The sequence below is a fragment of the Myodes glareolus genome, chromosome 22, assembly GCF_982192425.1.
Source record: "Myodes glareolus chromosome 22, mMyoGla1.1, whole genome shotgun sequence".
In the NCBI taxonomy this organism is placed as follows: Eukaryota; Metazoa; Chordata; class Mammalia; order Rodentia; family Cricetidae; genus Myodes; species Myodes glareolus.
Window position 1 is genome coordinate 2,889,219 of NC_142047.1, and position 22,689 is coordinate 2,911,907.

General features: G+C 46.7%; 1 protein-coding gene across 2 annotated transcripts; it reads left to right on the forward strand.

Annotated features, from left to right (window-relative positions):
- The first annotated feature begins 323 nt into the window (after positions 1-323).
- Mcm5 (minichromosome maintenance complex component 5) lies at positions 324-20,698 on the forward strand. Of its 2 annotated transcripts, XM_048438242.3 has the most exons (16): positions 325-603; positions 810-936; positions 1,017-1,145; positions 2,697-2,869; positions 4,259-4,414; positions 6,013-6,179; positions 7,775-7,946; positions 10,930-11,041; positions 12,418-12,561; positions 12,860-12,925; positions 13,193-13,369; positions 14,819-14,931; positions 15,979-16,107; positions 17,388-17,530; positions 18,756-18,883; positions 19,715-20,698. In XM_048438242.3, exons 1-16 carry the CDS (start codon positions 437-439, stop codon positions 19,814-19,816), a joined length of 2,205 nt encoding a protein of 734 aa, XP_048294199.1. In that variant the 5' UTR covers positions 325-436; the 3' UTR covers positions 19,817-20,698. The 2 variants fall into 2 exon arrangements, with proteins under 2 accessions (XP_085538235.1, XP_048294199.1); XM_085682109.2 differs by lacking the exon at positions 18,756-18,883 and having other exon boundaries at positions 324-603.
- Positions 20,699-22,689: the final 1,991 nt, after the last annotated feature.

Below are 22,689 nucleotides of genomic sequence, written 5' to 3' on the forward strand. Positions count from 1 at the left end.
GATAGACGTGCGCCACCAGGCTGGGCTTCCTCGCCAGACCTAAAAGACTTTAAGAAATGAGCACAACGCTCCCGTGACGCTCCGCCATCTTTGTGTGGCTTGGTTCGCGCCACAGTCACAGCTTCCCCCTTTTTCACAAGTTTCGCGCCAAAACGACCCGCTCACAAAATGGAGACCGGAAGGAAGTGGTGCCTGACGCCCGCCCCCAAGAATCACAGCCAATCATTTTGGGAATCTGGCAGGGGGGCGGGACTCGACGAACCCAGAACGGCCCAATAGTTGGCCGTGGGGCCGAGCGAACCAATGAGAGCGCAGACGCCGCGGCGGACGAACGCCAAGGCTGGTTTTCCCGCGAAAGCCGGCTTCATCTAGGGGACAGAGTTTCGTGTGGCCCGGCGCTGCGAGGTGAGGGACCGAGGGACGGGCAGGTGCAGTCATGTCGGGCTTCGACGACCCCGGCATTTTCTACAGCGACAGCTTCGGTGGCGACCCGGGCGCCGACGAGGGCCAGGCCCGCAAGTCGCAGCTGCAGAGGCGCTTCAAGGAGTTCTTGCGACAGTACCGAGTGGGCACCGACCGCACGGGCTTCACCTTCAAGTACAGGTGGGACCGCTTGCGTGAGGCGGAAGGAGGTCTAGGGAGGACCCTCTGGGGTAAAGGCTGCACCGCTCTCGGGTCAGGTGTCGAGGGAGGTGGGGGCAGGAGTGCTGCGTGGGCACCGGTGCCAGGGGTGCTGCGTGGGCCCCGCGGCTGACGGCTCCTTCTCACCGCGCCCTTCTGCCTCCCTGCCCTCTTGTTGACCCCTACAGAGATGAACTCAAGCGGCATTACAACCTGGGGGAATACTGGGTCGAGGTGGAGATGGAGGACCTGGCCAGCTTTGACGAGGAGCTGGCCGACTACTTGTACAAACAGCCAGCCGAGCACCTGCAACTGGTGAGTAGCGCCCGTTTCAGAGTCTTGTATAGCCTGGCCCTGTCCCGTCACCAGCAGCTTATACCTTTCCTCTTCTTCAGCTTGAGGAAGCTGCCAAGGAGGTAGCAGATGAGGTGACCCGACCCCGGCCTGCAGGTGATGAGCAGCTCCAGGACATCCAGGTCATGCTCAAGTCAGATGCCAGCCCATCCGGCATTCGGATTCTGAAGGTGGGTCTATTGAGTGGGCCAGTCAGGGTGACGTGTTTGATGCATGGCGCATAAGGCTCAGGTATCGGTAGCCTGTGGCACCAGATGTGTAACCCTGAGCAGGACATTTGACTTAGTAAGCCTGTGTCCTTATGTGTAAAATTACTTCTGTAGATGGATGTCCTAAGGGAAGGCAGAGTTGAATCTTGTAGAAACAGCAGTGACTTCCTGTCCATTGGGGAGACTGAAAAATAAGTAAACACCGTCCATAACTCAGAGGCAGAGGCAGGCAAACCTGTGAGACCAGCCTGGTCTACATAGTGAGATCCAGTCTCAGAAAAAAAAAATAAAAAAGAAAAAAAGAAAAAGACCAAAAGAAATGGGGGACACTGTGACCATGACTGAGAGGGGTGGAGAGTTGACAGAGAATACTTCTGAGGAAGTAATGTTGGAGCTGAAACTGAAGGGTGTGTAGCCATCCGGGTCAAAATCTGGAAAGGCTTCCCACCAGCTCAAGAAAGAGCAGCAGGTCCAGAGGCCCTGGGGCGATAGTGGTAGCCTGTCTGGGGGAGTGGAGAGAAGGCAGTGCAGCTGGAGTCCCCTGATCGTGGATGTTGGTAAAAGAGGTGGATGTTTGCAAGTGTGGAGAGCAGAGATAACGTGTGGGAGTCCAGATCTCTTCCACATGTGCAGTTCCTGGAGACTCACTGGCCCTGATTCCATTTTCTCTCTATGAGGCTGGCAAAGTACTCTTTAACTCCAGCTGAGACCGATGCCTGAGTTCAAAGATCCCTCTAGCTGCTATGTAGAAGGGGATTTATAATGTAGGCAGAAAGGGAAGCAGGAAGGAGGATGCAGCACTGATTATTGATCTGTCTTAGGGTTGTTGAGAATCAAAAGCACAGTATATGTGGCAGTACTCTGTAGTAATGTCCAGGTGTCACCATTCACTTGGCGTCACTACACCGAAGGCTATTCTTCATTTTGTTTGACCCCAGTAGAGCTTGGCAGCTTTGGAGTCCTTGTCAAGTTCTCGGTTAGCAGGACAGTCTAGCTTCCACAGACAGCTCTGAGTCCTTTGCGCAGTCTTGGTCTAGAACTGAACTGCATCGTAGGTTCTGCATCTGTGATGGTGGCATTGGATCTGTCTGGGTGGGGGCTGCTATTTCATTGGAAAGAGAAGCTTGTCCCTCTTCTGGCAGAAGGTCCATAGCGGCTGGAGATGGAACTTGAACTAGAACCTGGGCTTCTGCCCATGTCTGTTCTCTGTGGTACAGCACAGGAAGTTATTGTTAGAGCTGGACTTTCGGTCTTCTGGTTTTGTCATAAAATGTGTTTCTTGTTTCCTTTGTCTCTCCAGTCCTCTCCCATTGTTCTGCAAGGCCCCTGAAAGTTCTGGCCTGTGTCTGAGGCTCCTGAACCTGGTGTCTGGGTAGCCTGGCATTGGATGCTCTGAAAAGTCTGAGCTAAACTATGAGCCATGGCTTTGTCACCTCTTCCAGATCTTGTCCATATCTTCTCATGTCTCCTGGTTCTCCTTAACCATCAAGTCTCCTTGTGTGTCTGTTACAGTCAGACATGATGTCACACCTGGTGAAGATCCCCGGCATCATCATCTCAGCCTCGGCGGTTCGTGCCAAAGCTACTCGTATCTCCATTCAGTGCCGCAGCTGCCACAACACCCTCACCAATATTGCAATGCGTCCAGGACTAGAGGGCTATGCCCTCCCCAGGAAGTGCAATATGTGAGTGTATATCCGGGAGGGACTCTGGGGGAAGTGACCTGAATGAAAGAAAGCCAACAACCCTAGCAAGTACTGCCTGTAGCTACTTGTTCTAGGCCTTCTGTGAAGGGCTGGGTAGCGCGATATCCTTGGGTCAGACCTGGCATGGTATTCCTTCATGTGGGTGCCCCACCTGAATGTCATACAACCTATGTGGGAGACCCAAGGTTGAAGAGGAAACAGTCCTTAGAGATGGATTCTATATGGAATCTTGACGGGGAAGGTTCTCTGTGTAGCTTTGGTTATTCTGCAGCTCACTCTGTACATAAGGCTAGCCTTGAACTCAGAAATCTGCCTGGGTGTGCTACCACTGCCCCGCTTATATAGAATCTTCTAAAGCAAATTGACTTGCTGGGCTAGAGCCAGAGCGCCCACTGTACTGCCTGAGAACTTGACTATCCTTGATATTTTGCATGTTGTTCCAGTGGTAGAACAAATAGTCTTTCAGTTAGCAGTACTTAAAATATTTACTGTATGGTTCTTATTAGAAAATGTTTGTTGACTCTGATCTAATGAACCCTACTTGTATCCTGACTGCTTTTGGCTTTCTCTTCTGGTTTCTTCTCAGCTTCCATGTTGCTTGAGGTATACTGGCCTTGTCCTAGGCTGTTGCCTGCCCTCACCTGCAGCCACAGAGGAGTTCCTCCCTCTCCCCGTGTCCCAGGTTTCCCGCTCCTCAATCTATTCCCTATCCAAGAGCAGGGTGGCTTGGCCCTTCCCTAGGCTGCTGTGGGTCTAGTTCTCTCTGCCTAAATGGTTTTCCCTCAGGCTGCCACATTTTTCCTGTCTCTTTAGGCTCCTTCTCTGTCCTCTTACCTTATCCTCTTCCTTATCCTGTGCTTGCATTTGGTGCACACATATCTGCTCACCCTCTCACCTGCCTACTTTTACTGAATGTCATTTCAATCCTAATGAGAACTTAGCTTCATAGACCAGGGACTTTTGGTTCACTGCTGTGTCTCACCTATATTAGTTGAGTAGGCTTATAGGCTTTACAGTCTGCATCCTCAGAATGCTCTAGAGGTGGTAAAATCTTACTGGAAAAGATCTTGGCTGTGGATGCGGTTTAGGAAGGAATTTGGTATATAGCCTCTCTTTCACATGTTGGGACAGTGAAGCCTCATGAGGGAATTATGAGAATGACTGCCACCTCAGTGTGCCAAGGCTCCTGAAGTTCTGACTTTGGATATAGCATCCTGCCATCATGGAAACTGCCCTTCCAGGCTTTTCCCCAAACTTAGCACAGCTCTTTCTTATATTGCTGCTGCATCTCAAGGCTGACTTTGAATGAATGAGCACTGCCTTTGGGTTCTCAGTGTAACTCTGGTGACTACTTTCTCCCCTGTCCAGGGATCAGGCGGGGCGCCCAAAGTGCCCATTGGACCCTTACTTCATCATGCCTGATAAGTGCAAGTGTGTTGACTTCCAGACCCTGAAACTTCAGGAGCTTCCTGATGCAGTGCCTCATGGTGAGATGCCCAGGCACATGCAGCTCTACTGTGACAGGTAAGTTGGCAGGGGCTGTGGGTTGTTGCATGTGTCACTCAGGTGTACCATAGAGATCATCTGGAGCAGAGTGCGTGTGCAGGGTAGAGCTCTTGTGGTGTCTGGTGCTTCTTAGTCTCCCATAGTTCACAAGGCCTGTCTACCCATATTTTACATGGGGACTGTAGCTGGGGAAGGTGAGATGACTTAGACAGCGGTACCAAGGCCTATGCCCTTTCAGCACAGTAGAGTCACCAGCAGCTGTGCTAGCTGCTATTCTGTCTGCTGTCCTAGTCAGGCTTCCTGTTAAGAATTTGCCTGTGGTTTTGTTGACCTGGGGTGAAGGTTTACAGTTCCCTGAGTGCTTACCCTGGGCTCATACACCTGACGTCAAGTGCAGATGTGAAGCTTTCTGGGGAGTGATGGACCATGGTTGTCAGCTTTATCACTGGCAAGAGTGTGCAGACTCAGACTCTTTGGAAAGCTACACCCTAAGCCTCATTTTTTTTCCCCATCAGTAAAATGGAGGTCTGGACTGTCTCAGACTGCTTAACAATGAATGTCAACACATTCATTGGGTTTAACACAATTCCTTAACTGAGTATAGGGTATTAGAGTATTCTCTGAGTATCCAGAGGGCTTGAGAATTAAGGTGTGAAATGTGTAGGAGGTTAATAAACAGTATGGGTGCCTGAAACAGTCCTGTGAAGCTGTGACCTGATAGTGTTAGTGTATAGAACACCTTTGTGGGGCTGGAGAGATAGACCAGCGGTTAAGAGGTCCTGAGTTCAATTCCCAGCAGGTCTGCAGGCATACATGTAATACATGTAGGCAGAACACTGTACACATAATACATAAATAAATCTCTCTAAAAAAAAAGTGTGTGTGTGTGTGTGTTTTGTTCTTTGAGATAGGCTATCTCTGTGTGTAACCCTGGCTGTCCTGCTGTCCTGGAACCTGTCAATAGACCAGGCTGGCCTCAAACCCTCAGAGATCTACCTGCCTCTGTCTCCTGAGTGCTTAGATTAAAGGTGTGTGCCACCACTGCCCACATCTTTGTGTTTCTTACCTTGCTTGATTCCCAACAGTTGAGACAAATCAGGTTAAGTATCATGTCTCTAGGCTCAGAGAGGCACAGTGATTTCTCTGAGATCACACAGCTGCTTTGATCTTTTAAGGCACACTGCTAGGGAAACTTGGAGACTTAACCTCTTACAATCTTATTAAAAGAACTGACTGAAAACCTAGAGACAGGCTGACTTGGTTAAGTTTGGGGAGTGTGAAGAAATGGAGAGTGGTCCTTGCTAGGAATCTGGGAGGGTATGAGGAGAAAGGTCCCCTAAGGAGGCAAAATTGAGCCTGGCCACAGAGAAAATGGGGCTAGGGCATTTGAAGGCTGAGCTCCACCAGCACAACCTGTGACGTCCTGAGTTCAATGAGAGCCAGCTCAGCATCCAGACAGACATGGGTGTGTAGCAGGAGTAAGGAAAGCACCCTTCCTCTAGGCCTTGTGAGGATCCAGCCAGCCTGATAGTGATGCTGGGGTAGAAGTGCTAAGCTCACCACACTGTCACCCCTGGATTTCACTTGTTTTTTATTCTTTTCTGCATTTTTCTCAGGTACCTGTGTGACAAGGTTGTTCCTGGGAACAGAGTCACCATCATGGGCATCTATTCCATCAAGAAGTTTGGAATGAACTCCGGCAAGGGCCGGGACAGGGTGGGTGTGGGCATCCGGAGTTCCTATATCCGGGTCCTGGGCATCCAGGTGGATACAGATGGCTCTGGTGAGTTGCTCAAACCATCAGGACATGCATTTCTTTTCTTTTTCATGGTAGGACTCAAACCCAGAACCTTGTGCATACCAGGCAAATATTCTACCACTGAACTATATTCCCAATCCCAGGGTGTTTATTTTTCAGAAAGCAAAAATTTGTTTTCCCAAAATGTCCACTTATTTTATAGTTGTGGCTCCTGCTCTGAGGTTGTTGCCTAAATGCATGCTTGAGTTGCATGACTCAGTGCAATAGATAGATGCAATGTGGTGTGTGCTGTACTGCGTCTCAGTAGTTGCAGAGGAGACAAATGAAAGAGGGTTGAGCAGCCTAGTTGAAAAAACGGCCTCTGAGGAGCAGGTGTCTGAAACTGAACTGCTTGATTCCATCAAGGTATTGAAAAGGAGCTAGAATTGTTGGAAGGCTTCCTTCACCTGGGTGTCAGCACTGACTTGGAAGGATGGAGAGGTGAAGAAGAAGGGTCTTGCAATATAGGAGAGCTGGTGGGAACTCAGGCCTTGTAGGGGGTGGATGTAACTGGATCTCTAGTAAGAGCTGGGTTGAATGGCTGGGGCCATGTAAATAGCTTCAACTCTCGAATGTCAGGAATCAAGTAAATAGCCTCAATTCTCACATGGAGTAGAAAACTCATGCTTAGCATGCAGGGGCAGTCGTCGCAACCTCTGGGCTAGAGTGGAGTTCTGAGTACCTTGTCCATATTCTATGTTCATAAAACTCCTTCCTGGGTTAAAATTGGAAAAGCCACCTGATTATCTAGCCATATTCCAGGCTTAAATCTAACTCTGCTTGACTTGCCATCCCAGAGTTAATGTGGCTACAGTTAAGCACTTTTATTTCCCACCTTCTGAAACTGGCTCCTCCTTAGCCTTCCCCCACTTTCAGTTGCTCAGCAAACCCTCCAGGTCCTCTTCAGTTCTGTTTTTTTTTTTTTTCTTTTTAAATCCTTCCACCTCATCTGCAAGTATGCTGTTTGGCTGTTCTACGTTCACACTCCGGACTGTCCACTTCTTAGTGCCCTGGTCTGAGTCCCACTCTTCTCCTAGATTGTTCTTGGAAGAACACTTGAAAGTCCACTTTCTCCATTCCTCAGCAACTAAAGTGAGCCATGCTATTGCAACCAAACAATTGCATTGATTCTCTACTTTGTCTGCCCTATAAGAGTTTTGCCAATGGTCCCCAGGGGTCATATGATCTGGCCTGTTTTGTTTGTTTTTGGTCTTTTGAGACAGTTTCTCTGTATCCCTGACTGTCCTGGAACTCACACTGTAGACTAGGCTAACCTCAAACTCAGAAACCTTCTTGTCTCTGCCTCCCAAGTGCTGAGATTAAAGGAGTACACCACTTAACCCTACTCATGATCTGTCCTTTTGATTGTTTGGAACCTTCTTTTCCTCACTGGACCCTTGAGATTTAGAAGACTGGGATAGTCCTATGCCCTAACTTTCTTGAATGAGATTGTGCCCTCCTGGTGCTGAGGGGGTGTGAGTGTGCTGAGGGGGTGAGGAGGTTCCTGATTTAGGACTAGGCCCAGCAGTAGGCTGGAGGAGATGCCTTTTGCTCACTTATGCACTTGTCTGTCCTCCTAGGCCGCAGCTTTGCTGGGTCTGTCAGCCCACAGGAAGAGGAGGAATTTCGTCGCCTGGCTGCCCTCCCCAACATCTATGAGCTCATCTCTAAGAGCATTTCCCCTTCCATCTTTGGGGGCATGGATATGAAAAAGGCTATAGCCTGCCTACTCTTTGGGGGTTCACGGAAGAGGTGAGGAGCCTGGGAGGAGGGTATTAATAACAAAGGTTGCTGCAGGAGGACATCTGTGTTGAGAACTTAGTTTTCTTCATGTCTCCCAGGTTCCTCAGCTTGCTGGCATGGGGAGCACAGTGGGAAAACATTGGGCTAGGACCAAGGATTTGATCTCTGCCCTAGACAGTATGGGGAGTGAGAGATGTCACCTTGAACAAAGTTTGAATGAGACATGTGAAACATCTAACACTTAGAAAGTGTCGTGTGTGTGTGTGTGTAGTTTTAGTTTTTCTTTTTTGAAACACATTTTTTGTTTTTTCTCATTATATAGTCAGGCTGCCCTTGCAACTTATGATTCTTCTGATTCAGTCTCCCAGATTCTAAGATTGCAGGTGTGGGTCACTTATGGCTTCCTATGTCCTTTTGAAACCAAAATACAGCTACAGACAGTTGCAGCAATGACATTGCACTAGTGGCTACTGTTTAATACATTTTTTATATGTTCAGAGCGTTCTTGTGCTTAATGTGTCCTGAACCAATTATAGTAGTACCAAAGAGTTTCACAATAGCCAGGAATGGAGTATAACAAAGGTTTATTTATTTGGGAATAAACTCACAGTAAGGATAGCCATTTGCAGTCCTCTGTGTGCGCTGGGAACTGAAACCGAATCCAGCAGAAAAAGGGCTGCATAGGCTTTGCTTTTCATCTGTACTTATAATACATGAGACCACACCCAAAGTGGGCCGGTATCTTAAAGGCTGTTGGCTGAAGGAGCTCCCACAACACTCCCCCCTTCTGTCTAAATAAGAGAGTTCTAAGCCTAATACAAAACCATATACAATAAGAACAAATATCAAGTATTTTCTAGGGAAAAGAGGCAAAAACATACATAAAAATTAGAATTACAACCCACATGAACAACATCAAACAAGAAACACATGCTAAATGTTTCAATAGTTACTCTTTCCTAAGGAGTCTAAGTCTTATATTGGCTAAGTCATGAGAGGACTGTTTTGTCTTCAACCCCATCAAAGACCTGAGAAGGGAATCTACCTATTATCCCATCCCATCCATCACTCCTTTTTTCTTCTTTCTTTTATTTTTTCTTTTATTTTTTTGGTAGATTTTTTTTGAGACAGGGTTTCTCTGTAGCTTTGTAGCCTGTCCTGAAACTAACTCTTGTAGATCAGGTTGGTCTCAGACTCACAGAGAACTGCCTGCCTCTTCCTCCTGAGTGCTGGGATTAAAGATGTGCACCACCACCACTGCCTGGCTCCCTCCCCCCATTTTTTTTCAAGAGAGATCCCTTAGCCTACTTCATTTCTACCCCAAACTCTATACAACTTACAACTAACTCCTAATAGATGGCCCTAACCCTGAGGAAAAACTTTGTTGGGAGAGTGGACGTCATTTTCTAGAATTACTTCCACCTCTCATAGGCGCAATATTATTTCTATGGGATCCTGTATAAACTAAAATGATGGTTAAATTTCAAGATTATTGTCTGGTACAATTGCAGATAGTCTCTGAGTAGTTGGTAGGGTTTTTCTGAAATTCTTGTTTGAAGTTCTGGCCAGAACATTGTAAGAAGGTGCACCATCTCAGCTAGCCAAGTTGAAATCATCTTGAGCAGTTTATAACCCAAACCCATCTTAAAGTGGTGCCATCAGTATAATGACACCATATCAACCAGGTGGAATTGTTGTTGTTGCTCTATCTTCTTCCTGGAGACTATAAAGATTACTGCAGGAAAATTTATTGTTCGTTGTGGAAAACTTTATCCATATCAAAATGGAAAGTTTGAATTTCTGTGGACATACTTCAATGAAAGGGTACCATAGAGGCAAAAGTAGGTGTGGGGAGAAGTAAAATTTTTGAAAGCAAAGTTTTGAGAAACTACAGTCCCTAGATTTTATCTTCCTTCTGTCCCATACCAGATGTCTCCTCATATGAGACAGAAACTTTGAATTTTTTTTAACAATATGCTTGGATTTAGAGGAGAACCATCGTATAATTCCAAAATCAGCTTTGATTTTTAATAAGTGACAACTACCATTATATGTATGTATATAAGCCATTTTTAATATATGGCTTAGACGCCTTAGGATAGGATAACTATTGAAACATTTGTCATATTTTTCTTGTTCAATGTTGTTTATGCTGGTTGTAATTCTAATTTTTATGTATGTTTTTGCCTCTTCCCTGGACAATACTTTATTTGTTCTTATTGTATATAGTTTTCTATTAAGCTCAGCTCTCTTATTTAGACAGAAAGGGGGGGGAGTGTTGTGGGAGCTCTTTCAACCAATAGCCTTTACGATACCGGCCCACTTTGGGCGTGGTCTCATGTACTATAAGTACGGATGAAAAGCAAAGCCTGTGCAGCCCTGTTTCTGCTGGATTTGGTTCCAGTTCCCAGCACATGCAGAGGACTGCGATGACTGCCCTTACTGTGAGTTTATTCCCAAATAAATAAACCTTTGTTATGCTCCATTCCCGGCTCTTGTGAAACTCATTGGTACAACTACAACCCAGCCCTGTCCTCTTAGCCTATAAGGATGTCACTGTAGTGTCCATTTCATAGACGAGGAAACTGAGGCACAGAGAATGAAGGGGCTTACCCCAGGTACCAGGTTGGACTGGATCCTGCTCTGTGGCTATTCTGCAGTGTACATAGCTCTCAGGTGTGCCTCCCCCACTCTAAGGGAGGAATGAATGCAGTGTAAATAGCCCTCATTTCCTTTACATCTCTACCTGGGAAATAAACCTTGCCCCCCAGTGTTAGGCTAGGAAGCACAGGACTGGGTGTGAACGTGTTTCTGGGCCAAAGTGTCATTTGCACCTATTCTGAGACTCTGAGGGGAAGGTGACCAACCCATACAAAGCCAGAAGTGGTAATGCCTAACTATAATCCTAAAATTTGGAGGATTGAGGTAGGAAGATGGGGAGTTCAAGGACAGCCCACAGATTCACTGTCTTCTACCAACCTGATGTGTCTAGGCTCCCTGATGGACTCACTCGCCGAGGTGACATCAACCTGCTGATGTTGGGGGACCCTGGCACAGCCAAGTCGCAGCTTTTGAAGTTTGTGGAGAAGTGCTCTCCCATTGGGGTGAGTGGCTGGGGACAACTTTCTCCTTGTGTTGGATATCCAGTAGGGAATAAAGCTTCAGTTTCTGGGCATCCATGGGTTCTTGCTCAACCAGGACCTACTTTTTCCTCATTCATCTTGTCTGTTGTCAGGATGACAGAGAGGCTGTGTGAGAAGGAAGGGACAACAGATAGGTGTGGGTGGTAAGAACATTGGATTGAGTCAGGCCTGGTTTGCTTCTCAGACTGGCAGTAGTCACATGGACTTTGAAGAGGTAGCCTAGACTCCCTGAGCATCAACCTATTTAGTTGCAAAATAATGGCACCGCTAGTGATAATAGCTGGTATCAAGATGGGCCAGATGCTTCCTGATGTGCCTGTAAAGTTTTTACTCATCTAACTGTCTCCTCATGAGTATTACTACCTGTGTTATGCATTGGAGGTAGGAATGAAGCAATAAAGTGTCTTGCTCAAGATCCCACTACTGGGGGACTTTAGAACAAGGTTTGAGCCAGTGTGTCTAATGATCCAGGTCCCCTGGGTCTGGGAAGATCAGGGTAAGTGGACTGTGCAGTAGGAAGTGATGGTTTTAGATGGAGAGGGTGTGTGCTACGTTTACCATGTTGGCGCCATCCCATAGAAATACCATGGCCTGAAAATGTGAGCTCTGTCATGTTAAATCTTGTAGTGGCCACATTTAGAAAGAAAGACTAGGTAAAAATAACTTGTATAATCTGTTTAACCTGTAGTTCAATATAAATAATTTTTTTTTGTCAGTATAGATGGAACCTAAAAATCTTGTGCATGCTAGGAAAGCCACAGCCCAGGCCTACTATAAACAAGTACTTGGCATTCCCAGTAGTACAGTCTGATCTGAGTATCTCATTTACAGACATCTCAGGTAGGTCTGTATCTCAAGGAGTCTGACAGCATGTAGCACGCAGGTCTTCACAGATGAAGAGCTAAGGGTAGAGACAACCTAAGAACCAGCCCTGAGGCCAGCTTGAAATATGTCCTTCCTTTTCTGGGCCTCATTGCTTATGTCACAGGGCTGTGCTCAGGCGAGACTTTTTTTGTTTTTGGTTTTTTAAGACAGGGTTTCTCTGTAACAACCCTAGCTATCCTGGAACTAGGTCTATAGACCAGGCTGGCCTTGAACTCACAAAGATCCACCTGCCTCTGCCTCCTGAGTGCTGGGATGAAAGGTGTGCGCCAACACTGCCCAGCTTCAAAGAAACTCTTCAACTAGGCTGAGGCCCAGGATGGCCACTTTCCTTGCAGAAGAAAGAATTCTCAGTTGGGCCTTGAGTTCTGGACTGTACGGTCAGCTTTGCAGTGTGATGTGGAGTAGTCACAGCCTTCTGGTTTCTTGTTGACACCTCTCCTCACTTTCCTAAGGTGTACACATCTGGAAAAGGCAGCAGTGCTGCTGGCTTGACTGCCTCAGTGATGCGGGACCCCTCTTCCCGAAACTTTATTATGGAAGGTGGAGCCATGGTTCTGGCCGATGGTGGGGTTGTCTGTATTGATGAATTTGACAAGGTAAGTCTTCTAGTTGCAGAACTGGGGTGTGTGGACTCAGGTGTGGTAGCACACAGCACTTCTGAGAGATTTGTATGTAGTTCTTGTGCCTATCACTCTGGGGTAACTTGGGCAAGTTGCTTGCTTTACCTCTCTGAGATGCTCTGGAAATTGGCGAGAGTGAAAGCCAAGCTCATGTGGTCATCTGCCATTGGCTGATCTGAAGTCTGTATTACAGAATGGTAGCAATTCCTAGTTATTCTCCTACCACTTTTCCCTCCCGGGTGAGGATTCTGACAGACGTGTCTTTTCAACGTAGATGCGGGAAGATGACCGTGTGGCAATCCACGAAGCCATGGAACAGCAGACTATCTCCATTGCCAAGGTGGGTGGCCCTTTCATCCTTCATCAATTCAGCCTGGTGGTCTTCAAGCTGCTCTGATGGACGTACCAAGTTATGTTTACCTAGGACTGTGCTGGTAGCAGCAGGCCTGGAGCATGCACAGACACGCATACATGCATGCATCCTTAGATGCACGCGCGCACACACACATGTATGTATTTGGGTGTGTGTGTATATGAGTTCATATGCGAGGAAGCAGAGGTCTGTCCCAGAATGTTTTGACTGTCTCCTCCCCACTTTCCACCTCAGGCTGGGATCACTACCACCTTGAACTCTCGCTGCTCTGTTCTGGCGGCAGCCAACTCAGTGTTTGGCCGATGGGATGAGACAAAAGGGGAGGACAATATTGACTTCATGCCTACCATCTTGTCCCGATTTGACATGATCTTCATCGTCAAAGATGAGCACAATGAGGAGAGGGATATGGTATGTCTCAGTGGCTGGGCTGGTGGGTCCAGGTGGTTTCATGGTCATGAGAGTGAACAAGAGATTTTTCCAGGGAAATGCTGGTGCTCAGGCTGTAAGCAAGAAGCACATGAAATGACTGCATTAGTGACTTGCAGAGTGTTGGAGAGGGACCCGGAGTCCTGTGGCCTAGTCCTATTTATGCCTTGAGGGAGATGCTGTGTGATTTTAGCAAGAAGCTTCCACTGCGCTTCATTCCTTGCCCTCGCTAGTAAATTTCTGAAAGAAAATAGTTATGGAATTTGGTAAGGCAATAAGTTTAGTGCACAGGTGGTTGTTGGCCCAGCTGTCTCTCTGCTTCATTCTCAGGCAGTTGCTCCCTATGTCAGTTAGCGTTTCTATTGCTATTGAAGAGACACTTTACCACGGCAATTCTTATAAAGGAAAACATTTAGTTGTGGTGGCTTTACAGTTCAGAAGTTTAGTCCATTGTCATGATGGGAAGCAAGGCAGCATGCAGACAGACGTGGTGCTAGAGAGGGAGCTGAGTGTTCTACATCTTGACTTATAGGCAACAGGAAGTGGTCTGAGACATCCTCCACAGTGAGATACTTCCTCCAAAAGGCCATACCTATTCCAAAAAATCTATACCTCCTAATAGTGCCACTTCCTTTGGGGGACTATTTTCTTTCAAGCTACCAGAGATGGTAAAGATTGACCAGGTTGGGCTGGAGAGATGGCTCAGAGGTTAAGAGCATTGCTTGCTCTTCCAAAGATCCTGAGTTCGATTCCCAGCAACCACATGGTGTCTCACAACCATCTGTAATAAAGTCTGGTGCCCTCTTCTGGCCTGCAGACATATACACAGACAGAATATTGTATACATAATAAATAAATATTGAGAAAAAAGATTGACTAGGTTTAGGGGAGTAGGCTTGTACTTTCAGTGGAGGCTAAACCAGGAGAATTGCAACTTTAAGGTCAGCTTGGCAACTTAGACTCATATCTCAAAATAAGTAAAAAAGGACTGGGGATTTTGTTCAGTGGCAGAGTGCTTTCTTAGCATGTAAGAGATCCTGACTCAATTCTGAGTATCAATAGAATCAATAATATGTACTCAGTTTGTTAGCTGGTAATTTAACAGTCACTAAAGAATAAAGGAAGAAGGCTTTTCCAGTAGTTCTAGTAGAGATCCCAGGATGGACTCTCATTGGCTTGGGTATGTCCAATATCCACCACCAAGATAGGTTTTTGTATGTAGCCCTGGCTGTCCTGGAACTCACTCTGTGGACCAGGCTAGCCTTGAACTCACAAAGATCCACCACTCAGGCCCATGTCCACCCTTAGGTAGAGACTTTCCAGCAGTAGATAGGCCACAGGAACTGGAGCAGAAGCACCTACCAACCACATCACTATTTCTTCCTGTCTGTTCAACCTTTGTATTTACCCAGTATTTCCTCTTTTGCTTAGATGCTAGCCAAACATGTGATCACTCTGCATGTGAGTGCACTGACACAGACACAGGCTGTGGAGGGTGAGATTGACCTGGCCAAGATGAAGAAGTTCATTGCCTACTGCCGAGCGTGAGTGTTGGGAGAAAACCCTGTTCGGTGACGTGGGCTTCATGGGTGGGGAGCATGCAGATCTGTTCTCCTTCCTTACCCAGGATTCCTTGGTAACCATGTTTTGAACTGCGTTCTGCCCTCATCTACTACTGTGACTCATTCCATGAGTGTAAGGTTATTTGTTTCAAAGCTACTGTTGTGTCCACAATAAAGGGCAGGTTACTCAAGCAAGCAGTAGCCCAAGGTTGATGTTTTATAAGGACTGTTCAAGATGGTTAAATTCTTGGCATCTCTCTGCACTGGGTCAGTACTCAGTGGTTTGCAGCTTTAACTGTCATCGGAACCCTACACGTTTCTTCTGTCCTAGGCATGTTTTTTTTTTTTTTTGTGTGTGTGTGTGTGTGTGTGTGTGTGTGTGTGTATAAATGACTTGTAGCTCTGTTGTAGAAAGGTGAGGTGCAAGGTTAGGTAACTTGTCTGAGGCCATATGTAGGAACAGACAGGTACCTGCCTCAAAGGCTGTGCACTTAATTAACCTCATTCAGTTTCTCAGTGTTAGTTATCTTTGAAAAGGTTGGTCCCAAAGATGGGGCACTGGTTATCATAGCAGTTGAGTGATCCCCCAGGTCATGGACCTGCCAGAGTGAGTGGGCATCAGAGTCTGGTCTGATAGTTCCTGTGCCTTTGAGCTTTGGGAAGCCTTGGAGGAGGTCCTCAGTTTTCTCAAATCAGCGAGGTGGAGAGGAGGAAACTGCTCAGAAGCCTGCTGCTGTGGAACCTCAGTGCTGGAAGAATATACACCTGTTGGCCAGATAGCACACTGCAGCCAGTAGCAGTTAGAGTAGTTTTCTTCATGTCTTCTCAGATCTCAACCAGCTTTCTCAGAGAGATGCCATGTAGATCTCTGACACCTGCTCATAGTCAGCCCAAGTCCCTCTTTCTTTCAAATGACTTGCAAGTAATGTCGGAACATCCATGTCTGCAAGCCAAGTAGAGGCCTGGGGATGGGGTGGGCAGAGATAGATTTCTTGCTGGCCTCACTCTAGTTCACTCTGCTATCTGCAGGAGGTGTGGCCCTCGGCTGTCGGCAGAGGCAGCAGAGAAGCTGAAGAATCGTTATATCATTATGCGGAGTGGGGCCCGTCAGCATGAGAGGGACAGTGATCGCCGTTCCAGCATCCCCATCACTGTGCGGTGAGCAAGTGGGCCTCATCTCACAGAGTAGGGCCAGTTGGCCATTGCCATCCTTGTGATACATGCCCAGGGTGGGGTGGGAAAGGGAGCCTCTGGGACCATGTGCTCTGGCCTCCTAATGGTCTGTCTTTGTATGTTTGTTTAAGCTTGGGGGTGGTTGGGTGGGCCTCACTTCTATAGTTTGCCTATCTTCCCTCTCTGGGAAGCAGACTGAGGTAAGGGGGAGCACTCTGTCCTGGGAGATAAGCAAGGCCTCTGTTGTAGCCTTTGGCCAACTATGTAACTATAACGAATTTGATTGTCACTGGATCTCAACTTTTATTTATACTTACAGCAGGGGCCTGCTATCTAAGCTGAATCCTGCCTCTAGTATTGATTACAAGTTACAAGTAGATTTGATTGTGTATAATGAAACCCAAAGAGAGTAGCTTACGTTGGAAGTTTATTTTCATTATGAAACTGGGGAATATGTAGTTTATGGTGGTTTTTCAGAGCTGTCAACCTGTGTTCCATTATGTCCATCACTGTCAACCTTTCAGCCCCATAAGGTTCTAGAAGTTCCAGCCATCACTTTGGTCATCAAGAGAGGCGGCCTGGGGACACGCTTTTTGTTTTTCATTTTATACACCAGTTCCCCCCCTTCCCTCCTCCCATTCCCACCCGTTTCCCTCCCTGCCCCCCAACTCATTCCTCATCTACTCCTGAAAGGGTAAGGCCTCCCGTGGGGAGTCAACAAAGCCTGGCACTTTAAGTTGAGCTTGGACCAAGCCCCTCCCGTTCATCAAGGCTGAAGGATATTTCTGACATTTTCATATGATGCTTGGATTTAGAGCTCATTGGTCACATCTTGTTTACACAAACCACCTTGACCAAAGAGGCAGGCAATATCCTTTACCAGGCAGCATGTACTGAAATGAAAATTGGGTTCCAGTAATAGATAATGGGGGCAGCAATCTATCCAGCAATCTCCCCTATTGTTCCTTTTTTTCCCCCTATGTATTATGTATACAGTATTCTCGGTATTCTGTCTGCATGTATGCCTGCAGGCCAGAAGAGGGCGCCAGATCTCATTGCAGATGGTTGTGAGCCACCATGTGGTTGCTGGGAACTGAACTCAGGACCTTTGGAAGAGCAGGCAATACTCTTAACCACGGAGCCATCTCTCCAGCCCCCTCCCCTATAGTTCTAACTACCTTGGCCATGCTCCTTCCTGAGGGATGGGGGTGGGGGTGGGAGGAGTAAATGGGCTGAGGCCTTTGAGTACTCTATTGTTCCAACAGGCAGCTGGAGGCTATTGTACGCATTGCTGAGGCCCTTAGTAAGATGAAACTGCAGCCCTTTGCCACTGAGGCTGATGTGGAGGAAGCACTGAGATTATTCCAGGTGTCCACACTGGATGCTGCGTTATCTGGCAATCTGTCAGGTGAGTAAGTGCTAGGCTGTAGTCCTGACCTTAGACTTAGAGATTTAGTTAGCTGTTGGCCTGCAGGGTGCTGCCTGGATGTGCTTTTGTCCTCCACTTCTCCGTTGAGTGTTTTCACTATTTTGGAAGCTTTCCCTAGGCTTCTTGAACCAGTTCATTAAATTTAATTGTTGGCCTGTCACTGGTGAAGAATCCTGTGTTGAGCTCAGGATTGTAGAGTTTCCCAGCCTGTGGCCTCATCTTTTTTGGCAGCCACATCTGGGACTCCGGGCTGTCAGTCCTTCCTGTCTCGGAGATGAGACTGACACAGAGATTCCGTGGTGCCTTGGTCTCAAGTCTTAGTGGAACACAGGCCTGTTGATGCCTGAGCCCTAGTGTCTGTTGCCTGTTTTCAGCTAGTCCTCTGAGACTGGTGATATGTCAGCCTCTTCAGAGTTAGGTTTACTCTGATCTGGCCAGGATTCTGGCTGAGAATTTACCAGTCACTGTCTAGGTGTCAGAGCTGTAAGCAAGCAGTTCCCAACCTCCCTGTTCTACCTATCCCACAGACTTTCTTACTTTTCTCGTTGGGATACAGTACGAGGTAAATATAGGTAGTGTAAGGAGTGGTGGGGAGTAATGACAGCTGGGCCAGGTGTGTTGGAGAAGGAATGATGTTCTCCCATCTGGTGGAGATCGTAGGCTTCTCTTACCCAGGAGTTCTCATGAATGCCACCTCCCATATTTGGACCCTATCAGGTCCTGCCTTCCCTCTCTTCTTGCTCTGTAACTCCAAACTTGTACTTCCATTGGACATGGTGGTGCAGAGGCAGGAAGATCTCTGAGTTTGAGGTTTGAGGCCACCCAGGGCTATACAATGAAACATTTCCCCCAAAATAAATAAATAAACCCAACCAAACATAACTGCTTCTGGCCGATCCTTTCTGTGACTATTCCTGTTGCCTCAGTGTGTGTGACCCACAGGGCCTCATGGTGCCTGGCTCTCAGTTACCATGATGGCTAGGTCTCTACCACCTGGCGCTGGGCCTGCTGGATGGCCTCTGTTGCGCCCTATATTTCTTGGTTCTCACTTCCATGGTAAGGTTTCCACTGTCACCTGACACTGTTCTGTCTTTAATTTTCTCTCTAGTTTAGGCCACTCTACTGAGAGGCTATCATTCTCTGACCCTCCCAGTATAGATGAACTGGGGTTTCTAGTACCCAGCTCCCTATTGCACTTTCACAGGAGTGGAGGGCTTCACTACCCAGGAGGACCAAGAGATGCTGAGCCGCATTGAGAAGCAACTCAAGCGCCGCTTTGCCATTGGCTCCCAGGTGTCTGAACACAGTATTGTTCAGGACTTTACCAAGCAGGTGAGCCTTCCTAAACACTGGGAACCTGCAAGCCATGCCCAGGATACAGAGGGTTTCCTGCTGGTTCCCTTGCTCTATGCTCTATGCTCAACAGTGGGTTGCTGGGATGGGGAGTGTTTGAGCCACCATTTCTTCCCTAGGAACCGCTACAGTTGCAGTTGGCTACTTATGTATCCCTTGAAGTGGGAAAGGTCCAAGCTGGATAGCAGAAACCACCTTCTAATTTCCCCATCTCTTAGTCTTTTCCTTTGTTGCTTGGCTCCTTAAAGGGTAGAGAGCCAAGAACTAGATGAGTGAGCTTTGTAGCCCATTGCACAGGAGATAGTGCTTTTGAGTGCTAGGAGGAGCCTTTGCCATTTAAAATCTTGAAGATAGCCCTGGTTTCTGTTCTTGGCTTCCTTTTCTGTGTATCCTCATTTGGAAGTAATTTTCACAGTAGCTCATACTGGCAAACAGATTCACCAGCATCCTGGTCTTTAGGTGAAAAGATTATCATTTACTGAGTCTGGGACTGGAGAAAGTTTGGTTTCTAGGGTCATACGGACCTAAGTGCTAGCTCACTTAATTGCTATATGATCTCAGATACCCTCTGAGCCTGTTTCTTCTTCTGTAAAATGAGGTAATTCCTAATACTGGATGCTTAAAGTTGATATAGGACTATACTTGCCTGTTACACAAGAAGCATTACAAAGTATAAGCCGTTCTGAAGTCAAGGCAGCACTAATGAAGGTGGAAGCCTTTTGTTTGTTGTAAAGTTGTTTATGAGCAACCGTGGGCTCCCTTGGGTTCTGGTGATACACCCCTGTATCTATCTTCTGCTCCCTCCTACAGAAGTATCCAGAACATGCCATTCGAAAGGTACTGCAGCTCATGTTGCGCAGGGGTGAGATCCAACACCGCATGCAGCGCAAGGTGCTCTACCGTCTCAAGTGAGCTCTACTGTCTACCATCAGCTCTCAAACCTGAATGCCAGCACCGCTCCACCTCTCCTCAAACCTGAAAATGCCAGCGCTGCTCCACCTCCCAGTTGGTGTTCACCATTCGAAGGAAGAGATTCTGCCTCACCGCCTCTGACTGCTATCTGCAGATGCGTTGGTCCTGGAAGTGTGCTTTGGTCTCTTGGTCTCATCACTGTGTTCAGGTGTATGAGTTTTGCTGTAGGTGCCTATCTCCTGTCCTTCTTCCTCATCAAGACGGCTCTGGAGCAAGAACAGGCTCTGTAGGTAGACAGGTCTGTACATTGGTTCCTGGGCTGCCTGACTGCCAAGCTTCTTCATGTGCTTAGAGGAAATAAATAGTCAGTTCCTGGCTGCTAATAGTAAAGCCAGTGCGACAGTGGTTTTGTGTGAAGTGTGGGGTTGTCTTAGCTTTCTCCAGCAGCACCTGGTGTGAGAACTTCATCAGTCACTAAGCCCATCTGTCCTCAGTTTCCTAGTTTGCAAATAAGTTTGACATTGCCTCACAGGGTTGTATTTGAGCTCAGTGAATAAGAGTGAAAACCCAAGTAGGCTGCAGTGTAAGAAGCTTCCAGTGAACTTTGAGTTTTATTTACAGCATAGTGGGCTGGATGAGTTTCTGGGACCTTCATGCTGTGTGTCCCTGGGAAAGGAACTAGACTTCAGGGTTTATCAATAACAGAGCAAGGAGGACCTGACCCGAGTCCAGCATAGTAGAAAATACTAGGGGAAACATTGTAAAAGGAAGATGCCCCGGCATTTTTATTATCAAAATGCCACAGAGTTTTGTGCTTTTAGAAATATAGAATTCACAAAATTAAGGAAAATGAATAAAATAAAGTATCTGTTATTTAAAGTATTTTTAAGTGGGAAGCATCAAATGAACTGAGCTTAACTTGCTGAAATGCTCTAGTCAGCCACTGACAGTAAAGCCACTGTAGAAGTGAAGCTGCAGAGAACAGGATGTACAAACAAACCTTCTCATAGTTGTGTCCTGTGCTGAAATTGCTGCTGCTTGAGGTTGTCTCTGTATGCCTCTTGGATATGCGCTTACTGACTCATGTTCTGAGCTATTTCTTTTTGATTGATTTGCAAACTTGGAACAGAGTGTGCTTGTTGTTTGGAAGGCAAACTTGGTGAGAGCATTTCCTCATGGGTACTTGAGACCTTGAGTAGAATGCATGGACAAGTTGGCCTGAAGAAGTGGTTGGTTGAGTGGGAAACACCAGTACCTGCCTCTTGGTAGACCATTGCCAACAGGCACAGTGCTAAGGGATATAAGATTAGCTTGCAGGGAATCGGGAGTACTTAAGGGGTGTGCAGCAGTATGAGGAAAAATGGCCAGGAAAATTCCTAGGAATTGGAGATTGGTTGGTTTCTGAATTTGAACTGAATTCTAACCCTTAATTCTCCAAGACATTGATCTGAGCTCATGTGGCCAAGCTACTGTAGCCCTGCAAGTATGGCCAAGATCCCTCCACTTTTCTCTCTTCTCTTTCCTCCGCTTCTCATGTTCCTATGATTGTGATAACAGGATTTGAAGCAGTGCTGTGAGAACCTTGCCAAGGAGAGCATCAGCCCTGCTCCCTGCTGTGCTAAAAAGGGGGCTGCTGTCATTGATTCTGCCAGCAGCTTGATTTTCACCTTTTCTTACCTTGGCATGCTTGGGTTTCCTGGTGATCCCTGGTCCTTAAACAATCCATGAAGAGACAAGAATGGAATTTGTCTAAGCCTGATTTTTTTTTTTTTTTTTTTTTTAAATAACGGGTCGGACCAAGAATGAAACTCGGCTCACCTTGATTTTATTGTAACCAGCACTGGACCAAGATTTCTAGAGTCTGGCCCAGATATTTTACTTTAGTCTTGTTTAAACATTGCACAATTTTGGAAAGAATATTCAGAAAATAATTCAGTCTCAAGTGCACAGCAATTTAAGACTTGTTTACATTGAGATTCTTTACAAAATATATATGACTTTCACAAGAATGGATACTGTTGACTCAAGATAATGTCCAAGATTTTGGGTCTAGGGAGCCTAAACGTAATACCTTTGGGTATTAGGGTAACAGAAGACTGCTGTAAGCACAAGTGACGTCGCTCATGCTACAGTGGTGGCACACACCTTTAATCCCAGCACTCAGGAGGAAGAGACCAGCCTAGTTGACAGAGCTAGTTCCAGGACAGACTCCAAAGCTACAAAGAAACCCTGTCTTGAAAAACCAAGAAAAAGAAAAGAATGGGTTTTGTGCTGAATAATGGCTCATGCCTTTGAACTTGGCACTTGGGAGACAGGGGCAGGTGGATCTGTTGAGTCTGAGGCCAGCCTGTCTACAGAGTGAGGACAACCAGTACTAGTACTGTTAATGCAGAGAAGCCCTGTCTTGAAAATTTTTTTTTTTTTTTAAAAAAAATGGGTTTTATGGTCTAAAAGCAATGCTCAGATTTAGGGGGAAAGGTCTGGGATAACTTAAATTCTGGGAGGTGTAGCAGAACCTGTCTCATCAGACAGTTAAGTGTCACCAGGTCGTAAAACTACCTTATTCCTGGCATTCAGGAAGAACAGTTGTGAATCTCATCCAATTGAAGAGGTAAACTTTTTTTCTGGCTGCTTCAGTGCTTGTCTGTGCACAAGGCCCTTTTGCCCTTTACATATTCATGTCATGCAGCGACAGGATTGGTATGAACACAAATGAGATCGCCTGTTGTGCTCCTGGACCGTACTGCATCTGCCATCACATACCTGTCTGACCCAAATTCATGGGTAATTACTACTGTAGTTTACACCTTGGGAGATGTGGATTTCTTGGCTGAATTCTAAACAGCTGTTAATGACAGAAGCTGTTGGGAATC